At 34.7% G+C, this 22,944-nt stretch overlaps 1 protein-coding gene across 5 annotated transcripts in view; it reads right to left on the bottom strand.

The window, feature by feature from the left end:
- Positions 1-22,944, bottom strand: part of LOC140163192 (tumor protein D54-like) — a 67,686-nt gene that overhangs the window by 34,911 nt on the left and 9,831 nt on the right. The window contains exons 1-4 of one of the 5 annotated variants that reach the window (XM_072186582.1): positions 9,016-9,397; positions 6,458-6,603; positions 4,992-5,140; positions 1,189-1,248 (exon numbers count right to left, since the gene is read on the bottom strand). In XM_072186582.1, the coding sequence (XP_072042683.1) occupies positions 1,189-1,248; positions 4,992-5,140; positions 6,458-6,603; positions 9,016-9,307 (647 nt within the window). In that variant the 5' untranslated portion in view covers positions 9,308-9,397. Of the gene's footprint in view, positions 1-1,188; positions 1,249-4,991; positions 5,141-6,457; positions 6,604-9,015; positions 9,398-22,944 lie in introns of those variants that run through there. The other 4 variants (XM_072186583.1, XM_072186587.1, XM_072186586.1 and 1 more) reach the window with 4 other exon arrangements.

The raw sequence follows: 22,944 nt of genomic DNA, 5'->3' as shown, positions 1-22,944 counted from the left end.
AGCACCTCCCCCATTTTATATAATGCAATGAGCAATTCCAGTTGAAATCCAGTACTATGGACAACATGACCATATCTACCATACAGGGAGTGTGAATTTCAAAGAGAGTCACCCATTCAGGTAACCCCTTCTGATATTCACACTCCCTGTGCGGAAGATTAAGGACATGTCTTAAATAGAAGGTGTATGGATTTAAACTGGAATAGCCCAATGATGTGTTATGTAGGGGCGTTATATGCTGATGACGTATTAGAACAACCTTGGTTAGTTGCTTGCAAATGCTCAGCTCAACCCAAACAACGCAGAAAGGTGTATCTCAATCTCAATAGTACATTGACCTCTTGGTGTCAAAAGGCAAATCAATAATAAAGCACTGCTAAATATTTAAGCCATAATGTACGATTTATATCAAATTTTAATTTTGTTATTCTTTAACTAAAATGCTGAAATAATATCTGTCGGGAAGGGTTTCTTTCCATTTTAAGCCCAAATAACAAGGTAAATTGAAAGAAACCTCACTGGCTATACATGTATAACAAAGAGTTCTATAGGGACTTAATGTCATAATTACAACATTATGTCAAAATTGTTCTTTAAGGTGCAAGTTGGGACACATGTAAACATTATATGCCAAATCAGGGTTCACAAAAAAAACCCAATTTCACATAACATTGTACATTATGCCTAAAATAAGTAAGCTGCTGTTCAAAAGCAATTGATGATGGGGTTTCCAAAAAGGGCATAACTTTTGCACCTTGTGTTTTAAGATAGATCTATTTAACACTTATTAGGGGTATGATATCATATTTTAGGCTTACGCTCTTAGGGTGTGATGGTTAAACACAAGCTGCACAAATTATTTTGATATGTACGTTAATTTGAATGATCAATCTCTTTGAATTCAGAAAATGATCATTAAATGCAAACATCAGCAGATAACGAATGATCACTTTTCGCTCACTTTTGAAATAATCCTACTCACACGCTCCAACACGTTCATTTTCGACTCAATTATTTTCGAATCAGTTATTCCTGTCTAGAAATCAGCAACTTTCCCATTTATTTCTAGAAAACACAAAGGTCTCAGCACTTAGGAGCAATATTTTGCCCTGCTATTGTCAAGTTTGTTTTACTATTGAGATACACCTTTTGTAGTCACAATGAGCAAATTGAGGCCTTGTTACTTACGTTTCGCTGGTGGTGATATATTCATTCCATTCACTCATTTTAGCGCTCGTATTCTGGTATCTAAGTGTTGACATGAGTCAATCGGGAAAACACACAGTCACAAAGTATACACAACACGTAATTGAATGGGTTAAGAAGTAAGGAAGACAACACGATAGGGAAGTACAATGTAGGGTTATCAGAGACGATATCGTACAATTCCCATAATGCATTTCATTAATTTCAATTTTCTGCACTGATTTGCTAACTGGTGCAATGTGGGTCGATAGTAACAAAATGTACCTCAACAAACAAAGCTCATTTTACAAAATATATTTATTTCTCAGGAGTGTGAGTGACCTCTATTGAAAAAAGAGGAACTTTGTTCAAAAAAGAGGAAAAGCACTGAAATATGCTCAAAATGGGCTGAAAATAAAAGAAAAAGGTGAAATTTTGCCTCAAAGAAATTTCCAAAAATGAGGAATTCAGCTTAAAAGAGGATATTTCACACCCCTGATTTCTTGACTATCGACTCATGTTTAGCCAGTCTATTTTCGAAATGAAAAAAAAAAGAACCTGTACACAGTAGATTGGGATGATGTGATGTAATAAATTTATCATGTTGCAAAGGATTCTGGGAAGGGTAAGACATCATCTCTGGGGTTACACTATCAGACCAGGATGAGCAGCAGTGCAGGGATATTGTGGTTTGTGGCTTCTGTATTTAGTGACGTTTGTTATTGGCTATAATCCCAATTGGAGAGAAATCACGTTCTCCCAGTCTGCAGTGGCCTGCATACATTGTGATACAGCAGTTTCTATGTGGAATTTTTGTGTTAGAATTGAGCTTTTAAAATTTAGCTGTCATTCCTTCTTCTTACAGGGTGTCTGTAAAAGAGCTGTACTGTCAAAAATTGTAATTTCTATCATTTTATTTTAAATTCCTGAACCAAACAAGATTGTATAATTTATGCAATTGTATAATAAGACAGCTTTATAAGACTTTTTGAAATAAAAGACTTTTACGATGACAATTCATTTTGAATCCTGAACACGGATTTAATACAGGCTCCGTCAATGAGCTATACCATAACTGGGTATTGATGTAGTATTCATATGCATGAATGGTTCAATGCACATTATTTATGACTCGTGGACTGGCTTTTACATGAGGTGTGATTTTCAAATTGTTAATTCCAAAAGGGCTCAATTTAAACAAAAAAAATTGAGGTGGCTGTTTTATCGCACAACAACATGCACTATTCTGTTCAGTTTCATTCTGGCAAATACTCTAAAAACAACATCTTCAAACCGTACAGTTCTTTTAGAGACACCCTGTATGACATATCTGAAAATGTTTATGCAGGAATTGGACAAATCCAGGGCAGTTGGCAAGGGCAGGCAATACGTCAAATCCATCCAAATATCCCCTATTCCTATATGTCCTAATTTTAGATTCATTACAGAGGTTCCATGGGTTACATGTGCTGATTTTACACATCACATGACAGTTTTCAAGCATGCAAACAGTATAATTCAAGAACACAAATTGAAGAAAAATATGTAATCATACACAGATATCATGTTCATGAATACAAAAAGATATCATACAGCAAATTACATCTACAACAAAGCCCTTTTACAGACATATATGACATAATGACACGATCAAGGGAAATGAGTCGGATGTTGCTAATATTGATTTTGAGATATTGGCCAAGAGAGTGTTACAATTCTTTTGTTTTATATTGTTTTCAGCGATTGATAAATTGACGTAACTTGACATGTGACTCATTCCCCTTGATCATGTCACATATGTGACACGATCAAGGGAAATGAGTCGGATGTCGCTAATATTGATTTTGAGATATTGGCAAAGACAGTGTTACAATTCTTTTGTTTTATGTTGTTTTCAGCGATTGATAAATTGACGTAACTTGACATGTGACTCATTCCCCTTGATCATGTCACATATAGCAGATAGGACACTTACACGCTAAATATGAGCTGACAAATTGGTAAAATATTACATTTGCAGGTAATTCACATACAGGTGAAATTAATGGGAGTGAGTGCAATTATATCAAGGATAATGACAGAGGGTTGATTGTGTTCCAAAACATTGCTAGATAAGCCCTACATAATATATCAAGTGATGAAGTCAAATAAATAAACAAGTAAATAAATAAATAAATAAATAATAAATAAATAATAAATAAATAAATAAATAAATAAATAAATAAATAAATAAATAAATAAATAAGTAAATAAATAAATAAATAAATAAATAAATAAATAAGAAAAAAATAAAATAAATAAAAAAATTCCAAAGTTATAGTCACCTGAAAAATAATACTTGTTAAATAAATAAACAAACAAACAAACAAACAAACAAACAAACAAACAAACAAACAAACAAACAAACAAATAAATAAATAAATAAATAAATAAATAAATAAATGTGTACATCCATATCAAAATGGCTGCTACATGCGTCTCATTTCACATAATAACTAGGAATAAATACCAGACTCATCTCAAGTGGAGGTCACTTCAAATCATCCCAAGTCACATGGTTTAGGAATAAAGAGAACATTCTTTAACCATGTGACTTGGTGATTATTGGAAGTGACCTCCAATTGAGATGAGCCTATATATATTCCTAACTACATGTATTATGTAAAATGAGACACATGTAACAGCCGATTAGTGCATCCTTTTGATAGGATGTACAAATAAATAAATAAATAAATAAATAAATAAATAAATAAATAAATAAATAAATAAATAAATAAATAAATAAATAAATAAATAAATAAATAAATAAATAAATAAATAAATAAATAAAATATCTTATTGGGTTTTGCCAAATTCCTTGGAGAAAAGTATAATACTGCTAATTATCTATAAAACAGTTTGACAGTTTTATACTTTTCCAAGTTCAGCAAAGTGCAAACCCATAAAAATTTGTATTTAAAAAAAAGCAACGCATAAAACATTGTAATTGTTCAATGTTCACACATTTACTGCATCAGTTATATGTGTTACGCATGAATGTTGAAGCATATAAGGTCATTGTGATACAATTCAAATGCTGTACACATTTTCATACAACGTTAAGCAGCAGTATTAATAGTTAATCTGAGTCAATGGCTGCATGTATTGAGTTGAAAAATCTGCTAAGCTGAATTACACAATGCTATAATCCTGATCATTTGAAATTTGGCATTTTGCCTTGTGAACTCGTATTACATTCTGAATAGGGATATGATGATGTGAATTATACGTTATAAAATACCTAGTTTATGTCTATGATTAAATATCATTTAAAATTTATGCTGGGATTTTTTTAAATCCCCACGCAGCACGCATCAATGTCATAATGAAGCTTAGGTGTGAGTTTTAAAATTACAAGAGTTACCACTTTCGTGATCCTGTATAGGGTACAGTATTAATACATAATTTCAATTTAACCCCATGAGAACTACCTGCCGATTGGTCAAAAAGAAGTTTTCATTATCAATTGGACCAATCAGCAACATTGTTATAGAATAATTTCACCATGCAAAAAAATGTGGGTGAATTATTTAAAGCTCCATTCTGATTGGTGATTAAAATGAAGATATCATGTAATTGACCAATCAGAGGCAATGTTAGATCGGCAGGTAGTGCTCATGGGGTTCACCCTCAATCTATACAGAAGGCCATATCTGCAATAGCTGCCCTATAGATATTTATCAATTTATGCACTCTATACTGTGCATTTCTAAAAGGTTTGACACCTGGCAGCTATTACACATGGGACCTTTTTATTTAGTACTTACGCAGTGGATGTTTGTAATTTATTCCATCCCGTGCTAACATCTTCTTTGATCCTATGAATTGGTGTCATGCCTAGCTTACGTCTGATTTCTTTAGCTCTGACCTCTTTTGACCTCAGAGTTTGCCTTAACGCCATTATGTCACTCTCCACCTGTAAAATAACATATGAAATACATGTGAGAAGCATGTGATGTGCATGTGACGTCCATGTATTATACATGTGAGACATTTTTTTTGTCTGTTTCAATGCTACTATGTCACGTCACTCTCAACCTGTAAAATAACATAAGGGGCATGTGATGTACAAGCGATTGTACATGCACATTTATGTGTAGTATAAATGTACATAGACATTTAAATCTGACTTGTTAACACATGTGAGAAGCATGTGATGTACATGTACATATACATATCATGTGAGACATTCTTAGATTCAGATCTGACCTCCTGTATTACATGTACCTCAATTAATGTCTGCTTCAATGCTATATGTGATATCAAATATCACTGATACATTGATTATCTGATTGATTGATTGATCATATTGAACGCAATAGCTGTAATATGTATCCAACTTAATGGTACCGGTACGCTAGTATATACATATACATTTACAAAGTCTAACGTTTCCGTACATTTTTCTGTTGCGAAATACGGCATTTTGGGGATTTCTCTAATTTCCACTGTTTGTTAATTGCAACCTCAAAACTAAACACAAAATGTCAGACTACATGTTTATCATTATATTTTAGCCTTTAGTCATAATCCAAATAATGCAAGCCTTTGAAATACTACATCTAGTTTCTCCTTCTCATGCATTTAGCCACCCACCCACACAGCTTAGGTAATCTTGATTTCAAGTATCAATTTACAATTCATATACTTCTATCTACAGCACATATTACATTTTGCGGTTTATGTCACTTCCTTTAGAATGCTTTATTGAGGTAATTTACATGAGTGAGCATATCTGCAGTAATGCACATCGATGTGGTACATACTTCTGTGTCCTCCAATGTGACAATACACTGCATAATGACAGTTTTGGAGCAAGTTCTAGATTATTTCACTTCCCTCGCTTCATGGGTGCAATCTGAATCAACAAGAGCAAGGAGATCTGCAGTAGAGCGCTTCAATGTGTACCACAGTGGCCAGTATTGGGCTAGTCCAGTTGAAATTCATACATCCCCTATGGAAGACATCTCAACTCCCACACAGAGGGAGTAGATTTCAAATAGTCGCCCATTCAGATAACCATATTTAAAATTCACACTTCCTGTGTGGAAAATTAAGGTCATGCCTTCCATAGGAGATGTGTGGATTTCGACTGGCATATATAGCCCATTGAGTAGATACTCCTTGCTTCCTGATTTCAGCATTTATACATGCTAGCTGTGGGGTTGGATAGGTCACTTGTATAATGTCGTGGGTCATCAGGTTCAAGGGTCACATAAAGGTCAACACTTACCTCTGTAAGTTCATTAAATAGCACTTCCCTCTCGGCTTCATTCTGTTCAATTTCGCTAGCTGTGGGGCTGGGAAGGTCACTAATTGGCGTGGTCGCTCCAGAGTTGTCGTATAAAGGCGCAGAATCTGGTGACGACAAAGGTTCATCTATTAAAAGAAGGGAAGACAACAACAAGCACAATGGGTAAGTTCACAGATGCATGCTGGGAGATCTACTTATTTCTAATACTTAAATGTAAATTCTAAATTTAAACTATAAGATTATACTGTAAAGTGGAACCTTTTGCGCAATTGGGTTTTTTTTTAGCAAGGAATATACCAGACTGATCTGAAGTGGAGGTCACTTAAAATCATCCCCAAATGCAGAGATCATTCATGTGAATTGCATGATATGAAGCGATCTCCACTTAAAGATGAGTTTGGTATTTATTCCTAGCTACAATGTACTATTATAATTAATGTAAAAAGAGACACATGTAGCAGCCGAAAAGTGCATACTTTTGATCCGGGTGCACATTATATATTTGCACGTTTTAATTTTTGCAGCAGAGTTATTGCAAAAACTGTGAAAATAAATGTATTACAAAATTGTCCACTTTGACAGTGTTTACTTCCATGCAACATACTAGATTTGTGTTACTTACACAAGTTCATGATTTTCGAAAAATAACGCACAATGCATTACATTCTCTTTCCTATATATCATGCAATTTACAATGAACATTTAAATACATAGTACGTATTACAAAGACATATTTTACCCCCACCTCTTTCTTTCCCTCATGTTCACTCTTTTTCTCACAGCCTTCTTCCCCTCCCCCATACCTCTCACCACCTCTTTTCCTACCCAACTTCACTTATTTTGTCCAGTAACAGGGGCATGTCTGAGTGGCTAAAATAGGCTGGTATTTCATGGTTTGGGCAGGGGCCAAAGCCTCCCCCACCATGCACCTGAATAACAACAGCCGACTCCTTATCTCATCTCTCACACTCTAACATGACAGTATACTAAAATTAGGATCGGTGTGAACCCCGGGGGTACTCAGTACAAATGACCATACGGGGGCGTGCACGCAAACATGGGTAGCATTTTCAGCCTTCTGGTATATCAATGACCCCCTTTTCAAAGCCTATTTTGGTATATGAATGGGTCCTTTTTTTCAAAATGTTCTCAATTTTTTCGGAAAACAGCCCAATTTTTCCTTTTAATCTAGCCAAAATTTTCAAAATTTTCCAAAATTTTGGGAAAATTTGTAAAAACTAAGACAATTTTGGTTAAATTCGGCCGAAAATTTCGACTTTTGGTATATCAATGGGTCCAAATTTCTTGAAAAAATGGTATATTTATGGGTCCACTTGCAAAATCTCAGCGGCACGTCCCTACCAAAACCAAACTGTGTGAACCCTGAATTACTTCCGCAAACATTCCTGTAATGATTTGAATGCATTTGATTATAAAATCAAAGACTTTAGAAAATTTACAAGAATCACATAATTCCCATTTACGCTATCATACACCCCCTATTGAAGACATAACCTTTATTCTTCATACAGGGAGTGTGAATTTCAAATGGGGTTGCCTGAATGGGCAACTAGTACTCCCATTTGAAATTTACACCCCCTATGTGTGGGAGATTTAAGGTCATTTATGTTTTCCACAGGATGTGCATGAATTGTAAATGGCCCAATGTGTCTTTGCAAGAATCAAGCTTATAGATCCTCGCATAGTGTGATGAAAACCATGAATTCCAACAACTTGTCTTGTCGTAGCAGCATGGATACTCGTGTGTTGAAATTCCATATTTATGCATGTAGCTTGCCATTCAAAGATTGTTACCTATATTATAGAAGAAGATAGGGTAATGGGGTGGATTTCATGGACATCTGGTATCTACATCAAAAGATGAACAAGTCAGCAAACAAATCTCTACAAAAGTAGCAATTACAACCACCATTATGTTGGTCTCAAAAATATGGCTCGGGACCATATGAAAATGAAACACATTGATGGCAATGTTATTCATTATCATATATTTCAATTTTGGGGTACTATTCTGTAAGTCTTAGAAAAGAAATGACCTGAAGTAGGCCAATGACATCAAAGTTGAGGTATGCAGTGGCGGCGCCAGGAAGCTTTTTTTTGGGGGGGGGGAGGGCATGGGGGAAAAGTGAATTTTTGAAATTTTGGGTTTTTACTGGGGGGGGGTAACAGGGGAAAGAGTTCTGACTGGATTCCCCCCACCCCTGTGGAGTGTGGTACTGCCACTGGACATACATTTTGTAATAGGAGTAGGCTAATTATTATCAGGGACAGGCGATTTGCGCGGAAAAAAATAGCAAATTGCGCGGAACTTTTTTTTTCAGTGCAAATCATGTATCCCTGCCCATAGGGAAAAAAATGGCCAATTGCGCAGAATTGCGCGGAAAAAAATCGCCTGTCCCTGCTTATTATCTGACAAAAAATGTATTACTTGGGTGATTACATGCAGTAAGTACTATGTACAATACATGACAATGATTTTCCCATGAAAACACTTTTTGAAATTGAATTAAATATACCTTCAGGTTCTTCTTCATATTCAGGCACTAGTGTCAAATACGTATGATAACTTGGTGCATCCTTAAGAGGAGACGTATACCCATCTAACCCATAATCCTCATCATCGTCATGGGAACCGTACCCTTCCTCATCCCCCAATGGTATATTCTCCTCCTCTAAGCTTTTCACTAGTTCATTAACCACTTGGCTCTGTTTTCCTTTAGATTTGGACGGAGACAGTTTTGTTGGTCTTTCTGCAGGTTTACTGTTAGCGGTGTTGGAAGACATGCTGGTTAAATGTTCCTTGCTCATGCTGATGATATGTATGCTTCACACACTGACTATACCTACCAAAAGATGTATTTCCAGCTATAAAAATTATATTTCCATCAAAGATCGCATGCAAACAGGCACAAGCCATGCACACACATACATTTTAAGGCAATCAAATTTAGAGCAAAATATAAATCCAAGGCATTCTTCTTCAGATACTGGAGATTCCAAGGCATACATGTACCTATTGAATTGAAGGCAATTTCAGGCACCTATACAACAGCAATTCAGGCAAAGCTGGACTTACTAAAGGCATTCAGACTTACTCTGCTAATGGAGAGAACTATGATAAACAAAAACAAGCTGCATGCAAAATTGTTCATTGTACCAATTTGTAATTAATTACATACATCGTCATGACAACCTTGATTCAAGGATGCATTTCACCAACTTTAAGTATTAAATTAACAATTGCTGTACTTCATATGAACCACTTCAGCTATAACAAATGCATTATAACTACTTGATAGAAAAATGGCAGTCGCTTTTGGGTTTTTTTCAACCGTAGCTATAATATGATGTGTCAAATCTATAATGACTCCTGTAAAGGCCACTGATACTATCAGTATTATTTTATTATCAAATGCAATTCATGTGTTATATCTAGAAGTTGTTGTACCCAAAAATCCATTTATTTAGCACACATGTTGTAATCTCGTCTCAATGCAAAATATCAGGTTTATATATATGTACATGTTTCCAGTTGAAGGACTAGTAAAATACCAAATATTCCGCCTCTAATGGAGCCATCATCCAAACATGCATGTATACGTGTACAGTCATATCAAAGCCTCATCACAGCCAGTTGGTGCTTCTCACTCACCGGAACTCAAATTATATATATTTTATCACTAATGATAACAGTATAGTATATAGCCTATAATACCAGCATGACAATTATTCCCGAGAAATAATTACTGTATTATATACCACCATCATGTGACCTGCGGTAAACAGCTGGCGGCTGCGGCATTCCGTTTGTTTTGTTTGTACGCAAATCACAACAACATCTTGACAGCCAATTCCGCTAACTGATGCAACGTCAGTGGTTTCAGCTCATCAGCGACTCATGACGGCTAATTTTAATAAAAATAGCTTTTCTGACTGACACTGCCCATTGTTTCCATTGTAAAAGCATTATTCACTGTAATGTCAAGGTGATGGTATGCTTTTTAACATCCACAGAAAACAAAATGATGCAAAAAAAAATAAATAAAGATCACAGCAACATGGAGTACCAGCACAACCGATTCCAGTAAACCTCTGTCGATTCACAACCATAAATTTATTCTATTTTTGTCGTATTCAGAATTGAAAAAAAAACACATAAAATTATCATGTCAAGGTTACACAACGCTCCGAACTCAAAAGTAATTATCATTGACTTTTCTGTCATAGATGTCAACGTCAGCAAGAAATGGAAATGTTGTGGGTTTTTTTCTGGTTTTTTTTATCAGTATTAAAATTATAAATTTGGTCAAAATAAACTACAATATTAATGCTAAGCAAGACTTTATTAATTGCTATCTTCTGAATATTGCTATCTTCTAAAGATAGTTGACTACTGTAGGGGCCTACACAAACTCATCAGGCTTTTCTTTTTTTTTTCCTTTTTTGGCTTATCAACTTATTAGAAACATTTTAGACATTTTTTGACAGGAATATATTTTCAAAATGACTACAAACAAACATTTTTAAAAGGCATACAAAATTAGAAGGGGGAGCAATTTGCATTTTAAAATGTAAAGCATGATCATCAGACCTGAAACTGACCATTTGTGAAAAAAGAGGAAAATGCTTTAAAAAAAGAGGGAAATGGCGCAAAATCATGCTAAAATAGCTCAAATTGGGCTGAAAATAACAATGCGTAAATTTCAGGAATAAAAAAGGAGGAAATCAACTAAAAAGAGGAAACGTTTCAGGTCTGCATGATATGGTATTTCAAAATTTCCCTTTAATAGAAGTTTCCCCTTATCTATAACTAACTAATTTTAAAATAGATAAATAAGTAAATACATTTTTAAATCAATTAAAATCAATTATGACGATTGCTATCTTCTGAAGATAGTTGACTACTTGTACACAAACTCATCATCACTCATCAGGCTTTTCTTTTTTTCCCTTTTTTGGGTTATTTGAGAGTTCTTTAAGTTTAACTCAAAATTTCCCACATAAAATCTTTTCTCTGGACTTACATGTATACAAATGTATATAAACTGCTCAAATAAAGAAAGTCCGCAGTCATGTAACTCGTCCTACTTCAAAACCTGATCTTGTTATGGCAATTTGATTGATACGGTCGTGTGCAGGATCTTGTTAGCTCTAATTTGATACCAAATTTACTACCATACACTCAACAGTAACAAGGATTGATACCAGTTTATGGCATTTGGTGCATTTTCAAAAGTTGCAAATCAAAACGATACACACGGTCGAAATTGCTTAGCGTGGCAATGTGGTCAAGCTTGTGGTCAAAACCCATGTCGACTATCCGAAGTGCGCGCTTTATTCAATTGTTAATTTAAAACGCATGGATTGTTACAGTGCTTTACTGATGAATACTAGGGCACGATGCGATCGATATGACCTAGCGGTTGTTTCGGGTTATGTCAATGGTCGTACTCTGCCATTCACCTACAGATCCGCTGCGTGCTCCGCTTTTAATTTGCAACTTTTGAAAATGCACCAAATTTCATATACAGGTATCAATCTCTGTGAATTTAGAGTTTTGGGTAGCAAATTTGGTATCAAATTGGAGCTAACAAGATTCTGCACACGACTTTATCAATCAAATTGTCACAACAAGATCAGGTTTTGATGTAGAATGGGTTACATGACTGCGGACTTTCTTTATTTGAGCAGTTTATATGTTAAAATCTTAACAGCATTATACATTACTGAAAGTCAATGTGCATGATGTTTCCAATCCGTATTAATAACTACTTCTTTTATAAATCTGGAAAAATGGTGATTTTTAGAGTAGGTACATATGCTGCATTGCAAGGTGGTCAATCAATCAGAGAACTGACAGAAAATGTGCACATGTGATGTGATCAAGCAAAATCAGTTGGAAGTCAGAAATATTAAAATTAAATTTTGAGATACATGTATAGCCAAACAAAGGAAGCATTTCCCTAAATTGTTTCCTTTTGTTTTGGAAACTCGTTAACTGCTTGTATCGTTTGAACTGGTTGTCAAAATTCAATCCCCCTGGGTTTTCTGCAAAATGTTGCTTTGTATTAAATGTTGTTTACATAAATTACAATCCTCTAAGAAACTGAAAAGTGAATATGTCCGACTTCAGACTGATTTTGCTTGATCAAATAAACCTCGCAAATCTGATTTAATTAAACTAAACCAATCAGTGTTCTTAGTCGGTTAATTAACCTCAATCTTACCGGTTAATTAACCAGTTAATTAACCGCATCATATTTAACCGGTGGTAAAATAGGTTAATTATGAATTTTGAATTATTTGACGCTTTTTTTAAGTTTTAACATTTTAATATCACTTTGTGTTCACTGGAAATATTAAAATAGTATTCTTCTTCTTGCTCTCTAGTCCTAGAGTGTCATGCAGCACATCATACAATGTAGACCATTATATGCAGACTATATCATAGTCTATGAGCACATATGTACAAATCCGGTTGGGGGGTTACTTTGAAAAAATTTGTATGGGGATGTGCCACACAAACTTTTGGATGCTGACTTTCTTTATACATGTACTTCCAATCAGAATCAACAAAAGCTAACAGATCCCCCGAAAAACACTGTTCCCCATTAAGGGGGTACTACACCCCTTGATAAATTTGTGTCTATTTTTGCATTTTTCTCAAAAACTAATAACACAGTGGTAACAAAAGTTATGTATATTATAGGGGCAAGGAATCCAATTACTACACTGTAATTTCAGTAACCCAAGACAAGCGTTTTGTTATTTATGATCAGAAATAAGGTACCGCTAGGATGTACCTCGTTTCTTATCATATATACTGAACCGCTTGTATTGAGTCACTGAAATTTCAGTGTAGTAATTGGATTCCTTGCCCCAATAATATACATAACTTTTGTTACCTGTGTGTAATTATTTTTTGAGAAAAATGCAAAAATAGTCATAAATTTACCACATGGGTTTAGAACCCCCTTTTAAGTCAACAGATCAGCAATTCAATGTTATAGCAAGTGGTAAATCAGTTGACAACTAGGCCTACCTATCCAAGCACATTTTTTGACCAAAATGTAGGTTTTAAAAAGTCAAAACGTCAAGTGTTCCTTACAATATTTTTATGAAAGGGCACACTTATACTAGCCTCATTTTAATGAGCAATGGCCAATTCTAAAGAAGCGCTTACAAATTGACATGACCCAAAAATGTGCAAATTTCGGCACATTTTCCCTGTCCTTACCCATATACCAAAATTGCTGAAAAGGTACCTCAAAACCATGGCACATTCAGGTATACCTTCAACCAGGCAGAATGCCCATGCCTCCCTCCCCTACCACCTGTTGTACAAAGTAACCAAAAATCTACAGCAGAGTGGGCAGATTTTACCATTTTTGCCCAGGATTGCTTCAATCAATAAATAAAAAGTTGATAAAATTAACAATGTATGCGAGTCACAGACTTACAGTGTCATTGTGCATCTGTGTCAATGAGTGTGAAATTTTTTAAAAACATGTTGAATTGACATAAGTTTATATAAAAATATTTTTTTAATTTTAAAATTTTAAAATGGAATGTTTTAAAGCTAAAGGTGGACAAGAACACTTCATTGCTCATGTTAAATACTTGCACAATGTTCTTCAGTATGATGGCATATTGAATTCAGAGCTCGGATTTATATTTTCCAACCATAATTAACCAATCTTACTGGTTAATTAACGTTAATTAACCGGTTAATTAACCGCCGTTTATAATTAACCGGTTAATTAAGAACACTGAAACCAATCACTGGAAATTTAATGCACATTATTCTGCTTTAGAACCAGTACTTCAGAACACCTTTTAAAGAATCAAAAAAACATATCCATGCTGTCATATGGGTTTCTGACCAAATTAACCTCATATTGGGCCATTTTAGCCCCAAAAGTGTGATTTTTTTTAGCTTCGCACGAATTTATTCCATTTTTGCACCATATTTCAACAGTTTAGCTTAAAATGGCAAAATTATTTGCGTGCATTTCTACCATAACCTTATTATGTCGCCAAATGGTGCTGAAGAAATTTTTCCAACCCCATCCCCCCATGTCAAAAAGAAATCTACGCCACTGTACATTTTCAAGGCTTTAACTGTGTCCCCTTGTTCCACTGCCATCTCAACTTACAACACAGCTTATTCTTTTCTTTCAAGCCAGAATTAATTCGGTTAAATATATCCGTATTATTCCATAAAGAAATCCAAATAGACTTAATAAATGGATATGGGTTTATAAATAGTCAATTACATGATGTCAAACTGATCTCATGTTAGAGACACAGTCTATTGACCTCCATTCAATAAACAAGTATCAAAAGTTGACCTCAAGGTATAGACTATGAGTTTTTGTACCCAATGAATCCAAAGGTCATCACCGGCGTGTCCAGGATCTTTTCCTGCGGGGGGCTAAGCCCCTTTTTCAGATTTATGCGGGGGCTTTATGGCTAAAAAAAAAAAAAAACGGCTGATTTTACATGATTTTTAACAAAGTGCGGGGGGCTTCAGCACCCAAAGCTCCCCCTGGACACGCTACTGGTCATGCAATGAATGTAGAAACATATTGTGGTTCATGAACTGTGTCCAAACAGATGAGCATGTTAGACTCTAGAGTGTATGGAGACCTGGTTCAATGAGCTATTCCAGTTGAAATCCATACACCCCCTATGGAAGACATGACCTTAATCTCCCACACAGGGAGTGTAGATTTCAAATGGAGTCACCCATTCAAGTAACCCCATTTGAAATTCACACTCCCTGTGTGGTAGATTAAGGTCATGTCTTCCATAGGGGAGTATAGATTGCAACTGGAACAGCCCAAAGCGATGCCGACTGTTATGATGCATAATTTAAGGATGATTCTCCACAGAGATTGTCCTTAAACAGACAACTGACAATGAACAATTTGGCCTCATCTATTTTTCATGATCATATAGATCTCCTCACATATCTTGTTGTGTCAGCAAGAACGTGGAGTTGAAAAAAGTTGCTTTAAAGCAATTGAACTTCAGGTTACTATGTCCGTCGATGTGAAAGTACCAAATTTCCTCGAATAGTCGCCCGGGAATTGCATTTTCAAAAGGGGGTGCATTTATTAGCTAGGTCATTTTTAGAAAGATAATTCCTGTTAAAATCATTAGGTATTAAAGCTTAAATAACTTAAGCTGAATTGACGAACTACAAACTTAGGAACGATGACTTCTGGTTCACTTTTGGGTTTACGACCAGATTTTCACCAATTACCGTATGCAATTAGCGAGCATACTGTACACCTTAATAAGGCCAAGAAAAAAAATTGTTTGCTTGCCCTCAAATGAATTTTAAAAATTGGGTCGGTTGGAATTTCTTTTTTTTTAATTACTAGCAAACTCTACTGTTTGTATTTAAAATTAACTAAAGCTCAAAATATGAAAAATCAGACAATTTTGGTGTCAAAATGAATCAAGTAACATTACAAAACAACTAAAATGTTGAACGCAAGCTCTAAAATACATTTTTTTAATATTTTCAGAATGCAAAATTTGAAAAGAAAAAAAAACTTTTTCAGGAATTTCCAAAAATAGGGTCAATTTCTTTTGTGCAGTAAATAGAAAAAAAAATTTTTTCCAATTTCCAAAATTAGGGTCGGTCGGTTGAGAGCAAGCAAACATCTTTTTTTTGGGGGGGGGGGGCCTAAGCTTACCACACAAGATAGCATGGAAATATCAGCATTTTTGAAACATGAGGTCTAACACCCTCTCAATTCCCTGAACACAGTCACAGTCGGTAAGGACTTCTCAGAAGACCCAATATAAACATGAGCAAACAATAATTTACGTGCTAACCATAGAATTCAACATGAGAAGTAGTTTTGAGATATTTTCTCAAAATATCAAGATATCCCAAGAACCACTTTAACCAATACTGGACTTGTTTGTACCCATTTTAATGCAATTTTCATGCTGATTCCAAATATGGTAATTCAAATGTACAATTCTGAATTTATTGAAATTTAAAATTTGTAACTTATCGTTTTTAAGTAGTTTTGAGATATTTTCTCAAAATATCAAGATATCCCAAGAACCACTTTAACCAATACTGGACTTGTTTGTACCCATTTTAATGCAATTTTCATGCTGATTCCAAATATGGTAATTCAAATGTACAATTCTGAATTTATTGAAATTTAAAATTTGTAACTTATCGTTTTTAAGTAGTTTTGAGATATTTTCTCAAAATATCAAGATATCTCAAGAACCACTTAACCAATACTGGGCTTGTTTGTACCCATTTTAATGCATTTTTCATGCTGATTCCAAATATGATCATTCAAATTTACATTTAAAATTTAACTTGTCGTTTGCAGTCAACACCCACATGGAGAGGGAATTAACACAGATTCATATGAAATCCCACCTTCACTCTATGACATTTCCAATGTTTTCCATGCACTCAATACACTTGCAATATAAAACTGTACATATGGGTTAAACTAATGCATTGGAAATTAATCTGAGAAGAGGTTTTCTACCAAAATATCCACTTTCCACGGGGGTCTGCCAATCAAACTTTTTAATAATGGGATCTGCATTTTTTTTAAAGACAAACAAGTTTCACAACAAAATGCAGTTTTGGATCAACCATCATCATAGCTTTTTATATCGATCGGGTTTAGTAATTAATGAAATGCCATTGAAAACTGGACCGAATTTCAATTGCATCAAAATATAAAGTGGTAATTTTTGTGTACAGTTATTTTCGCGATTTGGAATGAGAGACACATTTTTGCGAATGTTATTTTCGTGATTGCCCAGTCCTTCCATACTTACAATACATTATTGCATACATTCGCGAGATGTTATTTTCGCAGTTGGAGAGCTCTCTAATCTCGCGAAATAAAACCCTCGCGAAAATTACCACTTATACAGTAGTTGTCAAATTTAGTGTTTTTCAAACAGTCAACAAAATGTATTGCCATTGACAACATTAACTGCACAATTTATCACTATACATGTACGCACATCGCTAGGATCCACAATATGTTCATCTAAATGCATCAGGGCACAGTCCTTTAACTCCGATACATTTGTACATTCATTGAATGACCTTAAAAAATCTGGGTACAAAAACTCATACTCTGCAATTTGAGGTCAAATTTCGTACTATGAGTGTTTAATTGAGGTTACTGAAGTATGCCATTGGGATGAGGCCATTCTGCATGGCTACACTTCCAAGTTCCATTCTGATATTATATAATCTAATAGGACAGAATGACAACTTGATGAGGCCACTGTGTGACATTTTAAGACTGCATTTTCCAGTCAGTGCCCACAATTGTTTAGAATCATTTGATTTTGATAGGTATATATATTTAGTCGTCAAATTGCAGAGAACTGCGGTTCAGTTTTTCAAATCTATGGGGGGGGGATGTACCCTCCCTGCCCTGTGCCCCTATGATGCTATACCACTAGTGGGGATGAGACCAAAGACAAACATTTTTTCCTTTAAAAATAACAATCTTGTTCAATTACCACCTGTAGACATGTAATGGCCCATTCACAAACACTTGTAAGGGGGGGGGGCTGATGCAAAAAAAATTTCAGCACAAAAAATTTTTGGCCCCCCTTTACAGACCTCAAAAATTTCAGGCCCCCCCCCTTTTTGACATGAATATTTTGGGTCAACCCCATAGAAAACCATATTTATAAACTTAATTTTTCCAGGAAAATTTGTGGTCATTTTTTTTAGCCCCCCCCCCCCCCTTAGGAGGGTCAACAATTTTTCAGGCCCCCTCCCCTTTTTGCATCAGGCCCCCTAACAAGTGTTTGTGAACAGTCCCTAAATCACTTTTTTTAATGGATTACGCAGAGATCTCAATTTTCTTATTTTTGAAAGCATGAATCATGATGCAATACAGAAACATGCTCCCCCCTAGACATTTTTTAACTGGTTCTACCACAAAATACCACAGGCTGGGTGCCCCCCCACCCACCCTTCAACACAAGGACAGTACCATTTTTACAATCCATAGATGTATGCTGCAATGCCCTGTTCCACAGGTAAAATTAATTTGCCTTTACATCTCCATTCACATGTTCACTCAACTCATTGGCTGGCTAGACAATGAGGCTATATTCTGGTATGTATATGGTCATTTTCACGGTAAAGGGTGTAACTTTGGATTTTTAACATTTTAATCCGTAGTGTTCTAATAAAGCCACAGAATTCCATAATTTTTGGCCACATAAGTCATCTAGTTAGCAGCTACCTTGGGTAGCATAATCAGCTTTGGGAGTTACTGCGTTCAGTTTTAGCAGGCTTAAATGTACTTAATATTGCCATTTTGAAAAACTATAAAAAACAGTAACATTTTTGTAAAACCCTGTGTTTTCTCAGTTAGTTCATGGATAATTTTTCTTATCCTGAAAGTACAGTCATATGTTCAGTAAACACTGCCACATTAGATTTAATTGTGAACGGCCCTGTATTTTTGAGAACCGGACTTGATATTTGTCGTTTCGAGGCTTCATTTTCCGTTAACAATTGTTAACAAACTTTGTGGGTGTAGCTTTGGTTCATAATTCTTGGTTATTTCTTCACTTCTTCTTGATTTATAACAGTTGTTATCTTAACTTGAAATGGGTAACAAAATTAGCCGATTTGCAAGCTTTTAAAATTTTTATAAAATCTTGACTTCAAATAGCCGTTTTTCCGTTAACTTTTTGAAGCCTCCGAAACAAACTGTTCAGCAAGCTTGTGCAAATATAAATAAAAGAGCTCATCCAATCTATTTATCAAAATGTAGCAAAGTAGATCCTCAAGTCACATGTTTTTAAATCGTGGAGATATATATCACCGTTTGAAAATGGGACCCAATACAAACTTTCCGTTAACAATTGAAGCCTCCGAAACAAATGAAGCCTCCAAACAACAGTAAACTTAATTATCATCTATGCATATCTAAATTGGTGTGTTTCATAATGATATCTGCATTGTAATTATTACTTGATATGTGCAGAATGTCATAAATTAAAAAAAAAATTGACATTATGGTTAATGTTTGAAAAATATACTGATACCTTAAAAAGCCTGTTTCGGAGGCTTCACATACAAAAAACACCATACTTAACAAATGGGTGAAAAAATTAATGTGTGATAAATCTACAATATCTGCCGCATAGAATCATTGATTCAATACACACAAGAAAATAACAGCTTAGATGATCCCAACACTGTTGTTTTCAAAAAAACTAATTCTGCAATGTTTAACAATTGTTAACATGAAGCCTCCGAAACAAAAAAAATGACTTGCTGTGATAATTTAATTTTTGTCACAACTGAAATTCAATACTTAGAAGTAAAGCATGAAAATTGGTAATTGTGATATTTTTTACCTATTTTTTTATGTCAACTTGTAGTAGTTAGCTAAATATTTTACTTTTATGATCACCTGTGTTGTTAACTGAAGCCTCCGAAACACAAATCGCTTGAATTGCCAATTCTAAAAAATAACTCCAATTTCTGTGAAACTTGGCTGGGAGGTTCCTTTCATCAAGTAGTATTTGTACATGAAGTTAGACATTCAAATTATTTTAGGAACCCAATTAAAACTTAAAAATATGTTTAAGGTTTGGAAATTTCCATTGTAAATGACACTTGATGTTAAAAATTTTCAAAACTGCAATTACAAACATAGCAAAACATGGTATAAAATTTAACTTATATCTGTTGACTTACTTTGGAATGGAATTTCACATGTATTCCAGCTTTCATGTCAAAATTTTCTGAGGTTATGTAAAATACATTTTTCTTAGATTTTAACCAAAATGTTATGCAAATGTCAAATTTTTATTAGAAATCAAAAGGATTAAGCCTTGAAACATTATTTTACTTGAATTTAAGTTGCTTCTATGCATGATTTCAGTAAACAGAAACATATTTAAGTGGTTTGAAATTTTGACCCTAAAAATCAAAAGTTACACCCTTTACCGTGAAAATGACCATATAGCCTAGTTTGTGTGCTATTTTTAATCAAAATAATGTACCGTGAAAAATTGCGGTTCATTTTCAGTCTTCTTCAAAATGTCACTACACAATTTTATATGGTTTAGACTGATCAATGTAAAAAGAGGTAGTTGGCATTATTAAAAGCTAACCACTTTTTTCAGTTAATTGTGACCGTACACCACGAATGAGCCGTAAATGTCCTCAATTATATTCTGAGTTACAGTGTAAAATGGGCATGAAGGTCATATTCATAGGTATTTCAAGTTGGTCCTACGTGTATCTCATTAAATGAGGTACACGTAGCACCAAATTGAGTTACCTATGAATACGACCTTCATGCCCATTTTCATGCCCATTTTACACAAGATCATATCAGAAAGAAAACTGCTGCTGGCTTCTATACTGGGATGATTTTATTAGATATCCAGAAGGCTTTTGACAGTGTTGACCATAAAATCTTGTGTAACAAACTGTCTGCCATGGGTGTTAAGTCCACAGCCTGGTTTGAATCTTATCTTTGTGATCGTAAACAAATTGTTCAAATTGGTGGGGTTGAGTCTGATCCTCTTGTCATAACATGCGGAGTTCCCCAAGGCAGTATTTTAGGTCCTCTTTTATTCCTATGCTATGTTAATGACATGTCCACTTCTATTAATTGTATTATGTTACAGTATGCTGATGATAGTGCTTTGATATATTCCGACAAAGATCCAGAGAGAATCAGTCATGTTCTTCGTGATAACTTGGAGAGCTGCAATAAATGGCTTATAGAAAATAATCTCTCTCTGCACACAGGTAAAACTGAACTGATTCTCTTTGGATCGAGCGTAAGGTCAATAATGTTTCTGATTTTTCTATCATTCTTAACAATGGTCAAATAATTAAGTCTAAGCATACTGTTGTTTATCTTGGTCTAGAACTTAATCAGTTTCTTGATGGTGAGGAAATTGCAACCAAAATTGTGAAACAAGTTAATTCTCGTTTGAAATTCCTCTACAGACAAGCAAATTTTTTAAATTTTTAATCAAAAAGTGAAGAAAATGGTCTGCTCAGCTCTTGTTTTGTGCCTGTTTGATTATTCTATTTCCTCCTGGTATTGTGCCATTTCTAAATATCATTCAATCAGATTGCAGCGAGCTCAGAACAAAGTTATCAGATTTATCCTGGGAAAAGATCACATGTATCATATTAACCAAGCTGACTTTCAGGATCTAGGCATTTCGAATATCAGAACAAGGGCTGAGCAGCTCCGTTTGAACCATGTATTTAATATTTTTAATGATGTTTGCCCAAGCTATATGAAAGAAAACTTTGTCAAATTATCTCATCTTCATCGTTATAACACTAGGGGTAGCAATTTTAACTTCCAAGTTCCAAAAATCAAAACAGCAGATTCTGCTTCCTTTTTTACAATGCAATCCATGATTGGAACAAACTACCGAAAATGTAAAATTGTGCAATATAAAATCAAGGTTTAAAAAGATGCTAAAATTATCCTCTTAGACCACATGGTTATATAGTTTTTAATATTGTAATTTAGGTGTTTCATGTTTTAAATAGTTGTAATATATATATATTTTCATTGTTATTTATAAGGACCCTTTGGAAATAAGTCTCTGACTTTAAGGGATATCCTTAGCGTATTATCGTGTCAATTTTTATGTTTTAATTTGTATTTTATAATAACTATGTTCTTGTATTTATGTTCTGTGCAATATGTTATTTGACTCTTACGATGATATGCTTAATAAACTCAAATCAAATCAAATCAACTCAGAATACAATTGAGGACATTTACGGCTCATTCGTGGTGTACGGTCACAATTTGAGAATGCTGAATTTGAACATTTTGTCTGCCAAGCTTCATTTGAATCCATCATCCTAAATGAATGTAACCAAAATGACGTCATAGAATCATACATAATGCTTATCAATTAAATATGCTCCAAAACATTCAAATAATATCATCTGGTCAGCAAAAAATGCTATAGTTTTATCATGTTTATGGACTAGTGAACCTTAAAGGACTAGCAAAATCTAATAGCGAATCTTAAAGGACTAGCGGTCCTTAGGACTAGCGAACCTTAGGACTAGCAAACCTTAGGACTAGCGACCCTTAGGACTAGCGAACCTTAGGACTAGCGAACCTTAGGACTAGCGAACCTTAGGACTAGCGAACCTTAGGACTAGCGAACCTTAGGACTAGTGAACATTAAGACTAGCGAACCTTAGGACTAGTGAACCATAGGACTAGCGAACCTTAGGACTGGCGAACCTTAAGACTAGCGAACCTTAGGACTAGTGAACCTTAAGACTAGCGAACCTTAGGACTAGTGAACATTAAGACTAGCGAACCTTAGGACTAGTGAACCATAGGACTAGCAAACCTTAGGACTGGCGAACCTAAAGACTAGCGAACCTTAGGACTAGTGAA

Source organism: Amphiura filiformis, chromosome 10 (genome assembly GCF_039555335.1).
Source record: "Amphiura filiformis chromosome 10, Afil_fr2py, whole genome shotgun sequence".
In the NCBI taxonomy this organism is placed as follows: Eukaryota; Metazoa; Echinodermata; class Ophiuroidea; order Amphilepidida; family Amphiuridae; genus Amphiura; species Amphiura filiformis.
The sequence above is the reverse complement of the archived record's forward strand: the minus strand, read 5'-3'. Positions and strand labels throughout refer to the sequence as shown.